Here is a 15,505-nt window from a genome sequence, read left to right as displayed (position 1 = left end):
TACTTTTAGGCAGGCAGGAACATCAGCTGTGCAGCAGGTAAATGCATTTAGTGAACTTCCACACTTCTGTAGTGCCACAGGATCAGGGCCTGTCAGTGGCCTGGCAGCTCATGCAACAAATCCTGTGGTTTTGCTCACTAAATTTATGAAAACGTCTCCCATGCAAGCTGCTGTTTTTCTCTTGCCTATGTTTGTTTACAGAGAAATCCAGGAACTGCGGATTATCCTGGCTCTCACAACCTCTGTCAACTAGCAACTACAGCAAGTCACACATTCATTTACAGATGCAAAGCCAGTACATTACATGTTTCCCTTCAAATATCAACACCTCCTAACATACTCAGGGATAGTTCAATGGCTGGGCATCAACTTCAAACAGATCTGAGGTAGCAAATAGTAAACATCAATTGCTAGGTGAAATTCAGGCAGACAACCATGTGCGTACAGAATGGCTAGGCACCGGCTACTTCCACTAAGGTAAAAACTGTGTAATAGTTCCCTTTAAGATGTTCATATGCAAAATACCCAAACTGATGAGCTCTGGGCCATCTTAGTAGCTTAATGAACTGTTTCACTTTTTTTTTTTATGTCTGGTACAGATGTGTCACACTGTATGCAGTGGGGATAAAATGATTTTACTCCTGACACATACAGACAACCTCTGTCTGTTCTTAACTGTGAAGGAGAGAGCAGGAGGCTGTTTGTTTAAACTGGAGGCGGTCTGTTGGCTCTGATTCAGCTTCCCAGTTTCTCTAGTGATCGTATTTGACTTGATGAAAGACTGAGATATTTCTAAGCCTCACCCCAAGATGTCCAAACCAAGAAGGCCCATGTCCAAACCAAGAAGGCCCCTGTCCTGATCACTTCAGGTTCCACAAGCTAGAAGGGGTCAGCACTTGTGTAGGAGACCTCAAAACAAAGCAGCATGTTATAAAATGAGAGCTTTCCTAACTATTTCTCTCATATTTCTCCCCGCTTCTGAAATTCAAGCCTTCTTATACGTTATGTCCTGTATTTTCATCCTTCCTGACTTTCCTGAGAGAATTTTTATTTTTCCCATTAAAAGTAGACCTGTAAGAGAATTGAGCGAAATTGCTGAGGCCAATCTCTCTTTCCCAAACTGGCCCAAAAGCCTAAGTTTAATAGTTGATGTTTCATAGGATTTTTCTCTGACATTCTGTCCACTGCACCTTACTCAGTACCAGCAGCTACTAAGAAAAAGACAAAACGTGTTCTCATCAAAACTTTTAGGTCTGTTTCCAGTTAAGGGTGCAGTAAAATAACATGTCATTTATAAATTGGATGGAAAAACCCAAAGAACGATTTAAAGAGAGGCTGGTTTCTTCTTGGAAAAATAAATGTCAGACTAGCTCCACCTTTTCTTCTATACACAGGACAGACCAAGAGGAGCAGGAGAGGTCACATGGCTCTTTCTGTCAATGAGATGAATATTTCCCTTATGCTTGCACTAGAAAAGCTTGTATCTAGCAGCACCTTTAACAAGCACATTAAAGCAATGAGTGAGATCCAATTATTGTCTTCAAATTGTTTTTAAATATTGACAGAGTTGCCACATGATTAAGACCTACCTACAGTCCATGGCCAACGTGACCCTTGTCACCCAAACCACATAACGAGATCATGCTGTCCCATCTCTCTGTTTACCACATCTCCTCTCCTAGACTGCAAGTTCTGTGAGATGAGAGCAGCTTTTTTTATCCCTTCCTTTAGGAGCTAGAAAATGAAGCCCCATCTTCACAGATTCATGACAGTAACTGCTTTTAGTTAAAAAGATGATTTACAAAGTTTAAATAAGTTGGTGTTTCCTCAAAAGTAAGCAAAACCAAAATGGCTTTGACTTGAAACACAGCTGCTTCAGTAAAGCATTTGCTTCTCGTAAACAGCGAAAGAAGAGAAAGGATAGGATATGTGACTTCCTGATTACATCCAAGAAGCAATAGATGCAGGCTGATTTCTATCAAGTCCTGAAGGTATCTACATCTCATATCAGATGAGATAAAAAAAAAAAAAGATGAGTATCTTGATGTTAGTGTGCAACTTTATACAAGTTACAGTCATTGGAGCAGGAATTAAAATCCAAAATATTGTTGCCTATATGTATTTGCTAACCACTGGGCTAGAGAGTATTTGTCATATTTTGTTCTCTGGCTCGGGAAAAACATAGTCTATACTGTAAGGACATAGGTCCAATGGGAGAAATTGCGAGTGTACTGCCCTTTCTTCCTAAAACACTCAAAAGCACTGTTAATTCAGTGGAATTGGATTATCCAGCTCCACCCAACAACAGATTGGAATTGACTCAGGGATTCCCAGTTTCTGGCCAAATGCATTGTCCCCTGAGCTAAGTAAAAGGGAACAATGACTGTCAAGACAAAAATAAATCCCCCAGGAGTAACTGGTTAGAGAATTTGACCTGAATTCATAAATAGTTCCAGGATGACCTAAATACCATTTTCCCAAACTTCTTATTAGACAGTTTTTTTTTTTTCCTTGCTTTGCAGGCCATTTGGCTCATATGGAGTACCTCTCTGTATGCATTTAATCATCAGCACACATAAGAATATAAAGTTTTATTTTTATACAGCTTAGATAGAAAGGAACTCACTTTGGGATTCATTAGTCCACACTTATAAAGCTGTCATTTGGTTTTCTAGAGTGACCATCATTGCAAACTTATCACTGCAAGTAACACAGCAGACAAAATGACCACAGTCATCCTCAAGAACAACATTCTCCCAAATTAAAGGTCACAAAATGCCTGACAGAATTGCCCTTTTCATAAGTCACTGGAAATATTAAAACTCCTGAGAATAGAGGATGACATGGTATCATCCTCAGACACAAAGCAAAATGAAAGGGCACCTAATTAGAGGTTCACAAATATCAACAAGGCAAAGTTGAAGGAGACTTCAGCCTGTGGGAAAGAACAGCTTTCAATTGCCACGTGCTTGAGGTCATAGCTATGATCTCTACCACAAACCATCCATGTCTCTTCTCCACCTCCATGGACATGGCCAACAGGCAGTACAACATGGAGAAGAGGGAGAAGTGTTGGCTAAGCATCTCCACATTGTTTTTTATCCTACAAAAATAAGCTTTGTAAAGTACAAGTAGACATCAGAGCTATTTGCATTAAAGACACAGCAATGATAAAACATCCATTGGATGCACTCAGTGCAACTTTCACCAGGCTTTTCAGAGCTGTAAGGCAAATATTATCAGTTAAATAGGGCTTGACAAGCCTAGCAACTGGAGACTACTCAGACGGGGGATACATAACTAAGCAATAAAGTGTACCATGCCACGGTTGCTGGGGAGTAATAACATGCCTCGGGGGGCATTAAAAAGCGTAAAGCTGCGAGAAGTGGCACCCGAGAGGTGCAATTATGAAGAAAATCACAAGCGTATTGCTTTTGTGAGCCTGGTAGTTATGGGCCTGCCTGGCACCCACCAGGCCATCCTGGCCCGGCCCAGCAGGACCTTCCCCTCAGCCGCCTGCAGAGGCAGCCACTGCCACAACCAACCTGCCACCATACATAGGCCCCCCCAGTGCAAAAGACCTTAGGTGGAGGCATTGGGATGTCCTGGGCCCAAAATCCCACTGGAACAGGCCCCCAGTGGAAACCTCCCTCGTAGGCCCCATAAGCACTGTGAGGCCTGTGCAGCACTCGCAGCCCTGCACCAATCTGCACCTTGCCCAGAGGCAGTAATTCTCATTTCATGTTTTTTTGTTTGTTTGTTTTTAAACACCTTACAGTTTCCTCTGGAAGTTCGGTGGCACAATTAAGAGAACGCTTTCCAATAATTTCCAGTTGCTCCATGCCTATAAGGAAAATGGCTGGAAGGCCACATGGAAACACCATGTGAGAGCAACCAGAAGGCCAGGACATGTCTGCCCTATTTCTGCAATAGCTAAGTTTTAATTCCCAACAGGTTAACCCCTGTTGGGGTCAGAAGGGGTGCTGGGGTGCCCCAAGAGCCCCCTGCCTGCCCTGCATGGGGAAGGGCCATGGTGTTGGTGTGGCACGACTGAGCCAGGGCAAAGCAGGAAGAAAATTGAAGGGGAAAAAAAGTGTCTGTGAAAGGCACACTAAAACAAGCTATGGCATTAACCACCCTTTGGGGAAGTCTGTGACTGAAGGCAGGGAAAAGCATGTGTGAGAGAGGAAACATGAGTGACTAAGGATCGTACCACGTTGCAGAGCACCCTAACAGCTGGCAAAACACTCGTCAGTTCGTAGGAGATACCCTCCAGCAAGACAAGCCAAGAACAAACCCCACATTTATCAAGTTGACAAGTATACAAAGCTAACAAATTAGGATTTGTTTTACTACTTTAATTTTATTTCTGCTATTCTATACAAGAAGAGACCTATGAAACGCAGGTAGTTCTGGGGAGGGCAGGGGACTCCATGGAAACCAGAGTACGGGGCTGGAAGACGCTAGACGGAAGGAATAGGGGCAAACGGTTACGTGTGCAAGGATGAGCTGTCCTAACAAGTCTTCAGAGCTTCTATTTTAAACCTTTAACCAAAGAAACCGCTTCCTAAACATGTTAGCCATGACTTTACAACTCAGCATGCGTTCTCCAACTCATCCCATTGTGCTTTAACATGCACGTCCAGTGACTGCATGGGGAAATAGTGAATTTCAGGCACTCTTCAAAATTAGGGGAGCAGCAACAGCAACTGTGCACTTGCAAAATAAGCCAGATCCTGCATACTTAATCTCATAACACTTCGGGTATATATGAAGTCATTATTTACACACACACACACAAATAATGTCACCAATAACGTGGAAAGATCAGGAGAAGAGGGAAACGAGGCTAATGCGGGTAGCTGACGTTAGAGCATGGTGCTGTTTTCACTGTCTTGCTGGCTTCTTGCAACCCAGTCTTTCCCTAGGGCTTTGTAGCACAGTGACTTTTATGGACTAGGGTTTAAATGGAACAGTTTGGCCTTCAGATGCAACAATAGCTTACGTGCAAGACTCCTTAAAAGCACGGGTCTCTGGAGGAGAACATGAGGATGTCTACAGGAATGAGTTGGCTGTGGCCTGAAGCAGCGGAGCAGATTTGTGTAATCCTATCCCTTACAGACCAAAGAGAGGAGTTAATCATTTTCCAGGCAGTGCTTCAAATTGGATCACTAGGGATATCTGTGAGGATTCCAAAAGAAATGTTCCTGACTGCCATTAATGTGCTCGCAGTGACGTATGACACACACACACAAATCAGCAGCTAGCCTGGAAAAAAAATCAGCTTGTGTGCAAAGGTGCATTTAAAGCAAATGACATCACAAGGGACCCATTAATTTCCAGGACAAATAATGACTCCCACTGCTGTTCCACGTGTGCCCCAGCAAAGGGGCGCAGGAGCTGGATGCAGGGCATGTGTACAGTCCAGCTTCCATCCTTGAAAACTCCAAGGGGCCACGCTCTCTTTCCATAACACTTTTTACATGCTTACTTTTATGAGTCTCTTGATGACAATCTAAATCCTGCCTGTTCTTCAATAAACCATTAATCTCCCAGATAGAGTTCAGGGAAGTTGCTGTGTAGCAATAAAGTGCATGTTTCCAGAGCTCAGAGGGAACAACAAAAAAAGTGAAAGGGAGTGACATTGTTTTTAAAAGACAACTTCCTGGCTTGGGTTTGAGGGGCATGCAGGGCTATCTTCCCTAAATACTACCTGGAGCCTGCCCCTGACCTCCCTGAACCGTAATGCCACTTTGCAGGTAACATTCGTGAGAACAAAGTCCACCTTTCCAAAATCAGAGTCAGTGAAAAGAAGGGACTGGTCATTTGCTGCATGAAGTTGCCACCCTGATGGCACAGGGGCAACATTCAGAGCTCAGCAGCCTGGGAGCCTTTTGTGAGCAGTAGCAGCTGGGACTGTGTCTTGGTGAGCAGATACCAGCTGAGGACAGTCAGTGCTCATCCCGACTCTGCCAGTCCACCAGACCTGGCATGGAGGTCAGTGATTTCACTACCTAACTCACATTGCCCAGTTCACATGCTTGCTGCTGCTTTTGCAGACTGAAGCATAAAATGTCTCCTCTTTATCTTCAAACTGCTTCCTTTCGGTGTGCTGAGGGTACCAATCTCACAGAGACAGCGTTGCAAAAACCAATAAATCCCCACATCAAGCTTGGCTAGTCCTGTCCTGGGTTTGCATTTGAACTGGTGACCCACAGTAGAACTAACAAATTCTGGGCCCCACTTTATAACAGGAAAAGTTAACACAATCACTTGTGCTTCCAGAGCCCTATAAAATTGATGTTAACCATATGTCAGCGTGTGAATTGCATATAGATGTTAGGAAAGCACGTACCGCACCACTCAAAAGAGGTGGTAGCAGTCAGCATTAGAAGTGCCAAGGAATAGAAAAAGTCATGTTCAACCTGACTTGGCTGCCTTAAGCTGTCTTCTATACAGAAAAGAAAAAGAAGGTAAGGATAGGGCTGAAAAAAAAATAAATTCCCTGGGATACAACCTTACAGAAAAACGGTAGTGAGAGGAAAACAACAGGTACATCAGGAGTATACAGACAGAATTCCTCTTATTGGACTTTCCCAGTTCAAACTGGCACAATTCTCAACAGAGAATGAGGGAAAAATCACTTTTTGTCTAGACATAAATACAAGGACAAAAGGAGTCTGGTAGTTTTCCTCCAAATTCCTACATCTGTGATCCTTCCCTGGCACGCATGTATCTCACGAATACTCCTATACAGGATGCTTTTAATCTTGCACTTTCAATCTGCCCATTCTACATGAACATTATGTTCTTGTTTTTTACTGATAATAGTGCTTCACAAGACAAACAAAAGGTCATGGAAGAGAAACTTTGAAAAAAAAAAGTCTTTTTTTTTCACTAACAAGATATGATATTTTGAATGCCCTCCATGAGCCTTACTACAATAGTAATGCATAACTGTAAATATTCACCCAAACACAAAATATAGCACCTTTAGCCCACCTGAAGCAGTAAAAACCTTGAGCAGCCAGCTCAAAAGCAATGTTTTTGCTTGCCACTGCAGCACAATGACCATTGCTGATGCTGAGTTGTGTCAGCAGCCATTTTCATCTCACCAGCAATGACTCTCTACAGAGACAGGTTGCTCAATCCTTTTCATCCAGTCTTTCATTCACATTGATTTATAACAGCTTAATGAATATCAGACAAAAAAATCACAGTGGAAATTCGAGGTACACATCCTGGCCATAGAGTAGTTAATTAGATGTGACTGAAGTTAATTATGTTTAACACTCATCAGCTTGACCCCAAGTGAGAGAACTTGACAGAGCTGTTGCTGCAGTTCCTTTGGTGAAAGCAGGATGAGCACTTCCTCAGTAAATATGGGTAGGTGCTACCATCACATCACCCATGAGCCTCACTGTCATTTCTTAGATAACACTCACCATTTAACCAAAGTCAACAGAAATATAAAGGTCATCAGCAGCATCCTCTAGTGTAAAATGCTATGCAGCTGATAAAAGTTAACACATAATGCACAGCACATATGTACAGGCCAGGACTTCCCACAGCGCTCTCTTGCAGGGCTGCATGTGGAAATTCGCTTCTGGAGAAGCATCCAGGTGGTGTTGGGCTTTTAGCAGTGCCAGCACCGCTCCCCGCTGCCATAAGTGTCGAGTGTTCCCTGCTTCCCTGTACAGCAGGAGCACAACGCCAACAGGCTGGAAAGCAGTTAATGACACTCATTAGCCTGCTGTTGCTGGCAGCATTGGCAATAGCAGTGGTTCATTTTGTAGCATTATGTATCTGGAAGGAAAAGGATGAGATGATGCTCCACTAAAGTCTTGAAAGATACAACACTGGGGCTTGTCTAAAATTCAAGGATAATCTATCTGCTATTCTGTAGCTCCATACCTCGTATTAAAAAATAAGCAGCGGTTTTCTTCACTCTTCCCCTCTCTTCCATTTTACAGGAGACCTTGATCAGGTTATCATGTTCTGAGGAGAGAGAGAAGGGGAATATCCATCCTTAGAGGCACACAGTTTACATTTCTTCTTGAAGAGAAGGAAAGACTGGTCTTCCGTATATTCTCTAGGATGGAATTCAAAATCCCTTGTGAACATTGCGTGTCTCACATCCTCTTGCCTGCTCTGTGCAGCTAACATTTTCATTGCTGGGACGAGACACAGCTGTCCCAGGGAGGGCTAGGCTGGGGAGCAGCACTAGAGCAGGCTTGCATTTGGAGGTAAGCTGCAGGGGATGGAGACATCGAGTGCTGGCCCCAGCTGAACAGCTGGCGGTCATGCCAGAGGAAGTTCTTTGTATTTTGTGGTTCCTTCTCTGAGTGAAAAGAGTAACAAGTCATCTGTCTTGTCTCCCTTTCTGTCAAAGCTCAGCACCCTGAGATTCTCAATGCAATTATTTTACATCAGCCTTAGGCAGCAAAGAGGTGCTCTTCTTTAAAGTTTATAAAGGAGAATATTAGCCAAAGCAAGCAATTTTCCAGAGTACCACAGTGAACCTGGAGGAGGGGAGGGATCTGAAATTGGTCTTTCACATCTCAGGCTGCTGTCCTGTGCACTGGCACCTCTTCTGTCATGTCAGTGAAGCAAAAAAGCCCTGCTCCATGGCTCCTGCTGACCTAAGCAGGCCCAGTGGGATGAGCTGCACACTTCCAGACGGTCAGAGAAGCTAGCAAGCATCATTTGTTGCCAGTGGTTACTTTAGCATCTGATGGTATTAAGGAGGGCAAAAAAGTTAATTGTTCCTAGGTGGGGAGATTTATTTATTTATATCATTTATTTCATATGAGAATCGCAGGCATTTCATGTCTATCACAAACACATCATATTCTCACAGCCAGGAATTTAAGTAGCATTATCTGATAAACAAGTGAATCACAGGATAATTAAAGAGGTTACCCAGGAAGAGAGATGGGAAAGCAGCTTGTAATATATACCATATAGCCTCCTTCTCTTAGTCACTTATTGGGACAGCGAAAAGCCTCAGTCCAACCTGGCCTAATATAAACTAAAACCCTACCAAAGCCCAACAAACCAAACCAAAACAAACAAGCAAACAAACAAAAACCTCTGGAAAACTCTGGTGCTCAAGGTTCTCATTGATTTTGTATTATTTGTATTATTTTTCATTTTCTTGCTTTTGTTGAGATGGATACAAAACTGTCTATATACTCAGAAAAAAGCTTATCTTGCAGCTGTTTTGGCTGTGTGCAGTAGGAACTGCAGAGGCAGGTGAAAATGGAAAGGCTACAAAATCAAATCAACCAAATACACAGAGACAAATATGATCAGTGTTTTAAAAAACAATAGCTTAAACAATGTTTGGTTTTTTTTCTTCTCAGATCCAAAAATGTATTCTAAATCTAAAATGCAACCATGAACTCACGGAGAAATACTCTTCCCACTAGAACAACAAGGTCCAAAAAGATTATAACACAAGAGCAAGTCAACAGCCATGGGAGAGCTTAGTCCAGCTTTGGCACAATGGTACCTGGCACAATTGAGTGTACTGCTCTGCACCCCCTTTGGCCATCTGTGAGAATGCCCGTCTTCATCCTTTGTGAGGTTTAGGAAATCCTGAGATGAAAATTAAAGGTGGGTGGTTTAATCTTCTCCAAGATTAAATGGATGCGTTAAAAGTGACTGACACTCACATCTGGGGACTTGTGTGCTCCATCTCCTTGAGCAATACACCTACTCTTGTCCAACCTCAATCACTCAGGACTTGAAGGTGACAGTAATAGTTTATCTGCTTCCTTCCTTTCCAACCCTGTGAGAATTGATTTGATTATTTGGGTAGGTATGGGCGCATGTCTGAGAAAGAGACAGATCCAGGGGAGCCCACTGTGAGAGGGCCAAGCTGGGGAGAGAGGTTTTGAGTTGAGTTGAAACACATGAGGCTCCTGGCCTCACTTACCACGGCCTGTGGCCTGCACTCCAGCCCTGGGAAAGTGGAGTCTTCTCCACTTCGTTAACCTTCCCTCCCTGCTTAACTCTTTCCCTGGCCTTGTGCACAGGGAAGGGAGAGGTTCTGCATTTCCACTTCAATTATTCAGCAGGTTTGAGCTGTTGAATGAATAACCTCACTGGCACAGCTGTATGGCATCCACTGGTGGGTTTTGGGACTGTAAATCAGCCAGCTACCGTCACAGATTCCAAAGTGATGATCTTGAGAGCTAGCGTTTTTATTTACAGTAGGTCCTGGAACTAAACCATGTGAGCGTGCCACATGTGGCCAACATTTCCTGGTCTATCAAAGGAGATATGTGTTAACTATTCCAGCAAGTGTATGGGGCACAACACTGCCAGGAAGTGGGAGCCTAATTGCTGTGTTCTTTCAAGAAAGTGCATTTGTAAAAGTAAAACCATCCCAATTCAGTTCAATTACAATCAGTTATCATTGCCTTCAAGAGAAGATCTATTAGCTGTGAATCTGGTTTAACTTACTGAAGCACACTGCAAATGTCTAGTATTTTTGAGAAAGGAAAAAAAAAAAAAGGTTATTACCACCTTTTTCTCCTTAGTAGTCAAGCGGGTTTTGAGACAAGCTTAATGGGAGCAATTTTCGTCTTTCTGTCCATAGCTTTTCAAGGCTAGCAACATTACTTCTGTTTCAGAGCACTAACGACCTGATAGCCTTGGGACAGCAGGCTGTCTTCAAGACATCATTACACTCAGTTGCACATGCAAATTAACTTTTAAAGCTTTTTTTTTTCTTTCCCCTGGTGCCGTCAGAATACTTATTTGGACAAAGAGAAATGCCCTAGTAAATGGATACATGCCCAACTATCACGTATACTCTCTGAGCCCCACAGGCCAAGGATAGCTCCATAGCAGTCCACGACATGGTGGTCACAATTTCATGCTTACCAGCTCACTTCAGTATAAATAGACCCCAAAGCAAACAGTGTTTCCCTTTGTAGCAGCTCAGTTTAACACAAGAAGCTGCTAGAATAACATAGCTTTTTGATCCACAAAGTGGAGCTGTAATTTACATTTTCTTCTGTTTTTCCTTCTTATCACCAGTGCTGTCAGACATCGTTTGATTCATTATTGTGGCAATGGAAACACTGAGCCACGTGGGTACATGTGGAAGATGCAACATTACTGACCTGCTTTTCCAGGACATCGTGGATGTCCCAGGAGATTACACTGCTGCTTACATAGCTGATGGGTAGCTTTACGTCCACAGAAGCTTTTGAACAGGCTCCAGAATGATTTGATAGGGAGGGAGTGAAGAGAGCACAGCACAAGGGAACAGGTTTTGTGGGAAAGTGAGCAGATATAACCTTATAACAACCTGATTTCTGAAGCAATATAAAATTCCCCCCATGCAAGTAGGTCTCAGGCAGTGCCTGTGACCCCATACATACTGTCACAGCTTGAAGGAGATAGGAAAGTGCAAAGTTACCTCTAAACACTTCCACCCTTCTTTGGGAGCCAGAATCCTGAAACCTCCCCTGTCCCTGCTGCTGGAAATGACAGAGCAGCAGTGAGACCCATGGTCATAGCTTGTGACAAAGCCAGCTACGTACCATGGCCAAGTACTGGAAGTCAGTGGAACAACAACCCGTGTCAGATACTTGCAGTAACCTCAACCCTATCCCACACAATTTGCTACAGTGAAAAAAAAAAAAAGAAAAAAAAAAGAAAAAAAAAAAGAAAAGAAAAAAAAAGTTTTTACAGCAGCTTGTCAGTTTTGCCAGCCTCTTCAATGGCTAGGCAGTAGCCCCAGGTCTCAGGTCTCTGCAAGAGGACTCAGCATCACTGCAGCCCTGCCTGCACATGGGCAGGAGCTGGGAGCAAGGAATTTGCCCAGCACAGAGCCTGGGTAGCACAGGAGTGCCCAGCTCAGCCTGTGACCATCCTGCAATGCTGCAATGCTGCCAAACACGAGGAGTCCTTTCAAAAGAGGCTAAGAAAAAGACTCTGTAACGATTTTGCTCAGTCGCATTTCTTGAAATCTATTTGAAATAGTGAACAAACATGGACACTTTTCCAGGAAATGTGTTTCTTTATTTAAATAAAAATTAGTGCCAGTACAAACAATAAACTTTAAATACATGAGACAATTATATACAACTCAATGTTAGGAATTATATACATCAGGTTTTTACAGATACAAATACATCTATACCAAAGTAGGAGGATGAAGGAGAAAGCAATGGAAAATGTGACAACTCACGCATGTCAGTCTCGTTTGGAAAGTTTCAGGATTCAAGTGATTCCAGGCAAAGTGCCAAACTGAATTTGGCTTCTTTCAAAACTTAAAGCAGTCCCTTTTGGAGTAAATCTACCAAAAAGCTTTATATGGTCTGATCCAAAGTTCACTGAAGTCAATGGAAAAACTCCCGCTGCCTTCAGGCTGAACTGGATCAGGCCCCTTCTGAGCACAATGGAGCCTTTGTTCTGCTGCCTGGGGGCACCTCTGCAGGCTGCATCACATCGCATCAGCCCTTCCAGCCAAACACCTTTCTCCCTGTGAAACGAAACGGCAGGCAGACAGCAGACTCTCGCCTCAGCTTGTTCCTGCTCTTCAGCACTCATTTTTCAAGCTGTCTCTCAAGCCCTAATGCCAGTGGATAAATCACAGAGCTATTTTAACACAGGAAATATCTGGAGACATTTTGCAAGCATTTTTGCTGTGCAACACTGTAGATTCAGGCTCTTTAGCCCTCATGCTTCAGAACTAATCCAAACATAGTAATAAGTTACTATAAAATATAAGGTATGATTGAAATAACCATACATTGCTACAATATTAACATTACTTCTTTTAACAGTGCAATAATTTAGTAACTAAGTTCATGAGCATTTGAAAAACCACAGTACCATTAAATTAGGGGGGGAAGTTTGTGGTAGTTTTAAAAACTAGTTACTAATGACTTTAGAGAAACGCATAAGTCACATGCGAGATGGAAAAAAACAAAGAAGACAATGCAATGTTTATCTACACTGGCTTAAATAGAGCAGAAAGGCCAGATTATTTAGTGATGTAAATGGGTACAGTTTTACTGACCTCAGATGGAGAATATGACTACAACAGAGAAACACAAAATCTTGTGCCTGTCCCCTGAAGTCAGTAGGATTTTGCTGGTGACTTCAGTGGGGCCAGGATTTCACCCCCATTGGGTTAAATTCTATTCTGAATTCCACCCATTTTTCAAGGGATGTAAAAGAGCAGCATTTGTTCAAGCCTTTCTAGATCTTGCACCTTGTAACAAAGATCCTTTGATTGTTTTTTTTTTTAACTTACAAATCTTTGCCTTTAGTGATCAAATGTACATGTCTTTAAAAAATACAAAAGAAAAAAATATCCTACTATTAGCTGAGTCAATAGGTGGATTGCAGCAGAAGTTGGCATACATGAACCAGCCAGCACAGGTACAACTTAAGCAAAGACAGATGCAGTGGCACGGATCTGAACCTAGGCTTTACAAACCTCCTGGAAATACAGGGTCTCCTTTGCTTTTTTGTTCCCCTCTTTCATTCTTTCTGTGCCTAAAGTCAGTCTCCAGCCATGCATCAATCTTCCTTCAAAACCAGCATCAACAAAGTTGCAGCCTTTGAGGCCATTGAACAAATCTGCTGTTGGGTGTAGTTTGTCATAGGAAAAAAACACAGTAAAATTAATTCTAGTCTATCGCAGTTTTGTGTGAATGAGCAACACCATCATCTTTTACAGCCAGGCTCTTGTGCTAGGGTAACTTCTCTAAACATTTCCCAGATATTTTCAGAATTCTGAAATATGCAGAGATATGCCAGGAATAGTTACCTCATTAGAAAATATATATCTATGTATATATATCCTCCTTGTTCTTAGCTCTTATGGTAGGAAATAATAATGGAAAAAATAACATTAAGCATCCCAATTACGTGCAAGTTACATTTTGGAGCTTGGTACCACTGCTTCCTTGTCCTGCTAGCTCTCAGGAAAGCCTCGGGCCCCAGGGCACAGATACTGGTAGAGTTACTGGAGAGCAGGAAAGTTGAACCACAAGTTCTTAGTGGGAGCTCCACTCATGCTTTGGCTGCTGACCAAGGGAGCCCGGCAGGTGCTAGGAGTTCTTGTGGATGTTTTCTGCAGAGCCCTCGCTGCTCTCGTTGAGGAGTGTTTCTGACACTTCCCCCAGCTCAGCATCCAGCACTTCCTCCTGGATGGTGAAGTGCACGTCTGGGGACGAGGACTCAGAGCTCACGCTGCTGCCTTCCATCGAGCAGATGGCACAGGACAGGGATGGCACCATGCTCTCCTGCAGCATGTTCAGCATCATGGGGATCTGGACAGACTTCAGCCCCGATATGGTTGGTAGAGGCTTCACAGCTTCCCCCCATTCTCTCTCCTCATCTTTGTAGAGCAGAAGCAAATTAGACTTCTTCTCTTTTCTTTTGGATTTCATGTAGCCCAGCATTATCCCTATCAGGAAGATCCCATAGAAAGACATGACGATCAGAATGTAGAAATACTCGTTGCTGTTGTTCTTCTCTGTGTTGCGGGATTCGGCATTAAGCATGGCTGAGGTCATGTTTGCATGGTCCATCTTCAGCATGGAAACTGTATTGCCACAGCTAAAGCCTGAGGGAGAATTGGTGTGGATATAAAGAGCAAACTTCAGATCAAAGATTTAAAGAAACATCTAAAGAAATATACCCCCAAGCTATTCTTTATTACTTGTTACTGTAGGCTTGCAGGACACACCTGATTGAAGCTTGCTGTCTGTCATACCTCCGCAGTAATATTGTAACTGAATGAACTGTTACCCAGATGAAGAGGACGTTAGAGGGAAAGAAGATATTTAATATTAAACCATAGCAAGTAATATTCTGATGTATAAATCCCCCAATCCACATAAATAAAAAAGAAAGAAAACTAAATAGAAAGAGTCTGCCAGGCACTTAAACATAGTTTTGTACTATTTGACCATGTTTCCATAGCGGGAGAAAGCTTATAAGTGTTATTTTACTGAATGGTGCAGGAAAAAATCAAAAAGCAACTTACGTCGGTATGCAAATAATTCCTCCCTTTGCAAAGCTCAGGAGACCTTTCCTCTCCCAAATGCCGGGTGCTCTGAAAACTTTCCTCTGCTGCAGTTGGAATAAATAGCTCTCAAGAAATGTTTCATCACGTGTTTTAGAGGCACAGTTTATAATAGTTTTGTGTTGGAGTCAACAGATGAACTTGAAGGATTGCAGTTCAACCCACTGAACTCTTAACAGCTGTGAAAAGAAAAAGAGTTGGGAATTCAGATTTTACTCTTTCCTAACCAGCTCAGCACCAGCTCTTTCACCTTCTGAATCTGTTCCTTTCACTGCCATCCCAACTGCTAAGTGTGACCTGCTGCCCCAGGAGCTGCTGTGCAGCAGGAAAAAACAGCAAGCCATTATCCTGTGTTTGTCATAAAATACAGAAAATATGCATTTGGGTTTTATAGTAGCTTCTGTCACGTTACTTACATGCCTGCTATACACAGTTTTCCCTGAG

General features: G+C 42.8%; 1 protein-coding gene across 1 annotated transcript; it reads right to left on the bottom strand.

Moving 5' to 3' along the window:
• Window positions 1–12,017: 12,017 nt before the first annotated feature.
• On the bottom strand, window positions 12,018–15,202 carry KCNE4 (potassium voltage-gated channel subfamily E regulatory subunit 4). The gene is made up of 2 exons (XM_080603699.1): window positions 15,023–15,202; window positions 12,018–14,599 (listed from the first exon to the last, which is right to left on the bottom strand). Exon 2 carries the CDS (start codon window positions 14,571–14,573, stop codon window positions 14,082–14,084), a length of 492 nt encoding a protein of 163 aa, XP_080459825.1. The 5' UTR covers window positions 14,574–14,599; window positions 15,023–15,202; the 3' UTR covers window positions 12,018–14,081.
• Window positions 15,203–15,505: the final 303 nt, after the last annotated feature.

The sequence above is a fragment of the Anser brachyrhynchus genome (genome assembly GCF_964034855.1).
Source record: "Anser brachyrhynchus genome assembly, chromosome: 9".
NCBI classification, from domain to species: Eukaryota; Metazoa; Chordata; class Aves; order Anseriformes; family Anatidae; genus Anser; species Anser brachyrhynchus.
This window is presented reverse-complemented; position numbering and strand designations above follow the sequence as displayed.

Excerpts from the sequence above, each read along its gene's own strand:
- KCNE4 (XM_080603699.1), bottom strand. The coding sequence starts at position 14,573 with ATGCTGAAGATGGACCATGCAAACATGACCTCAGCCATGCTTAATGCC.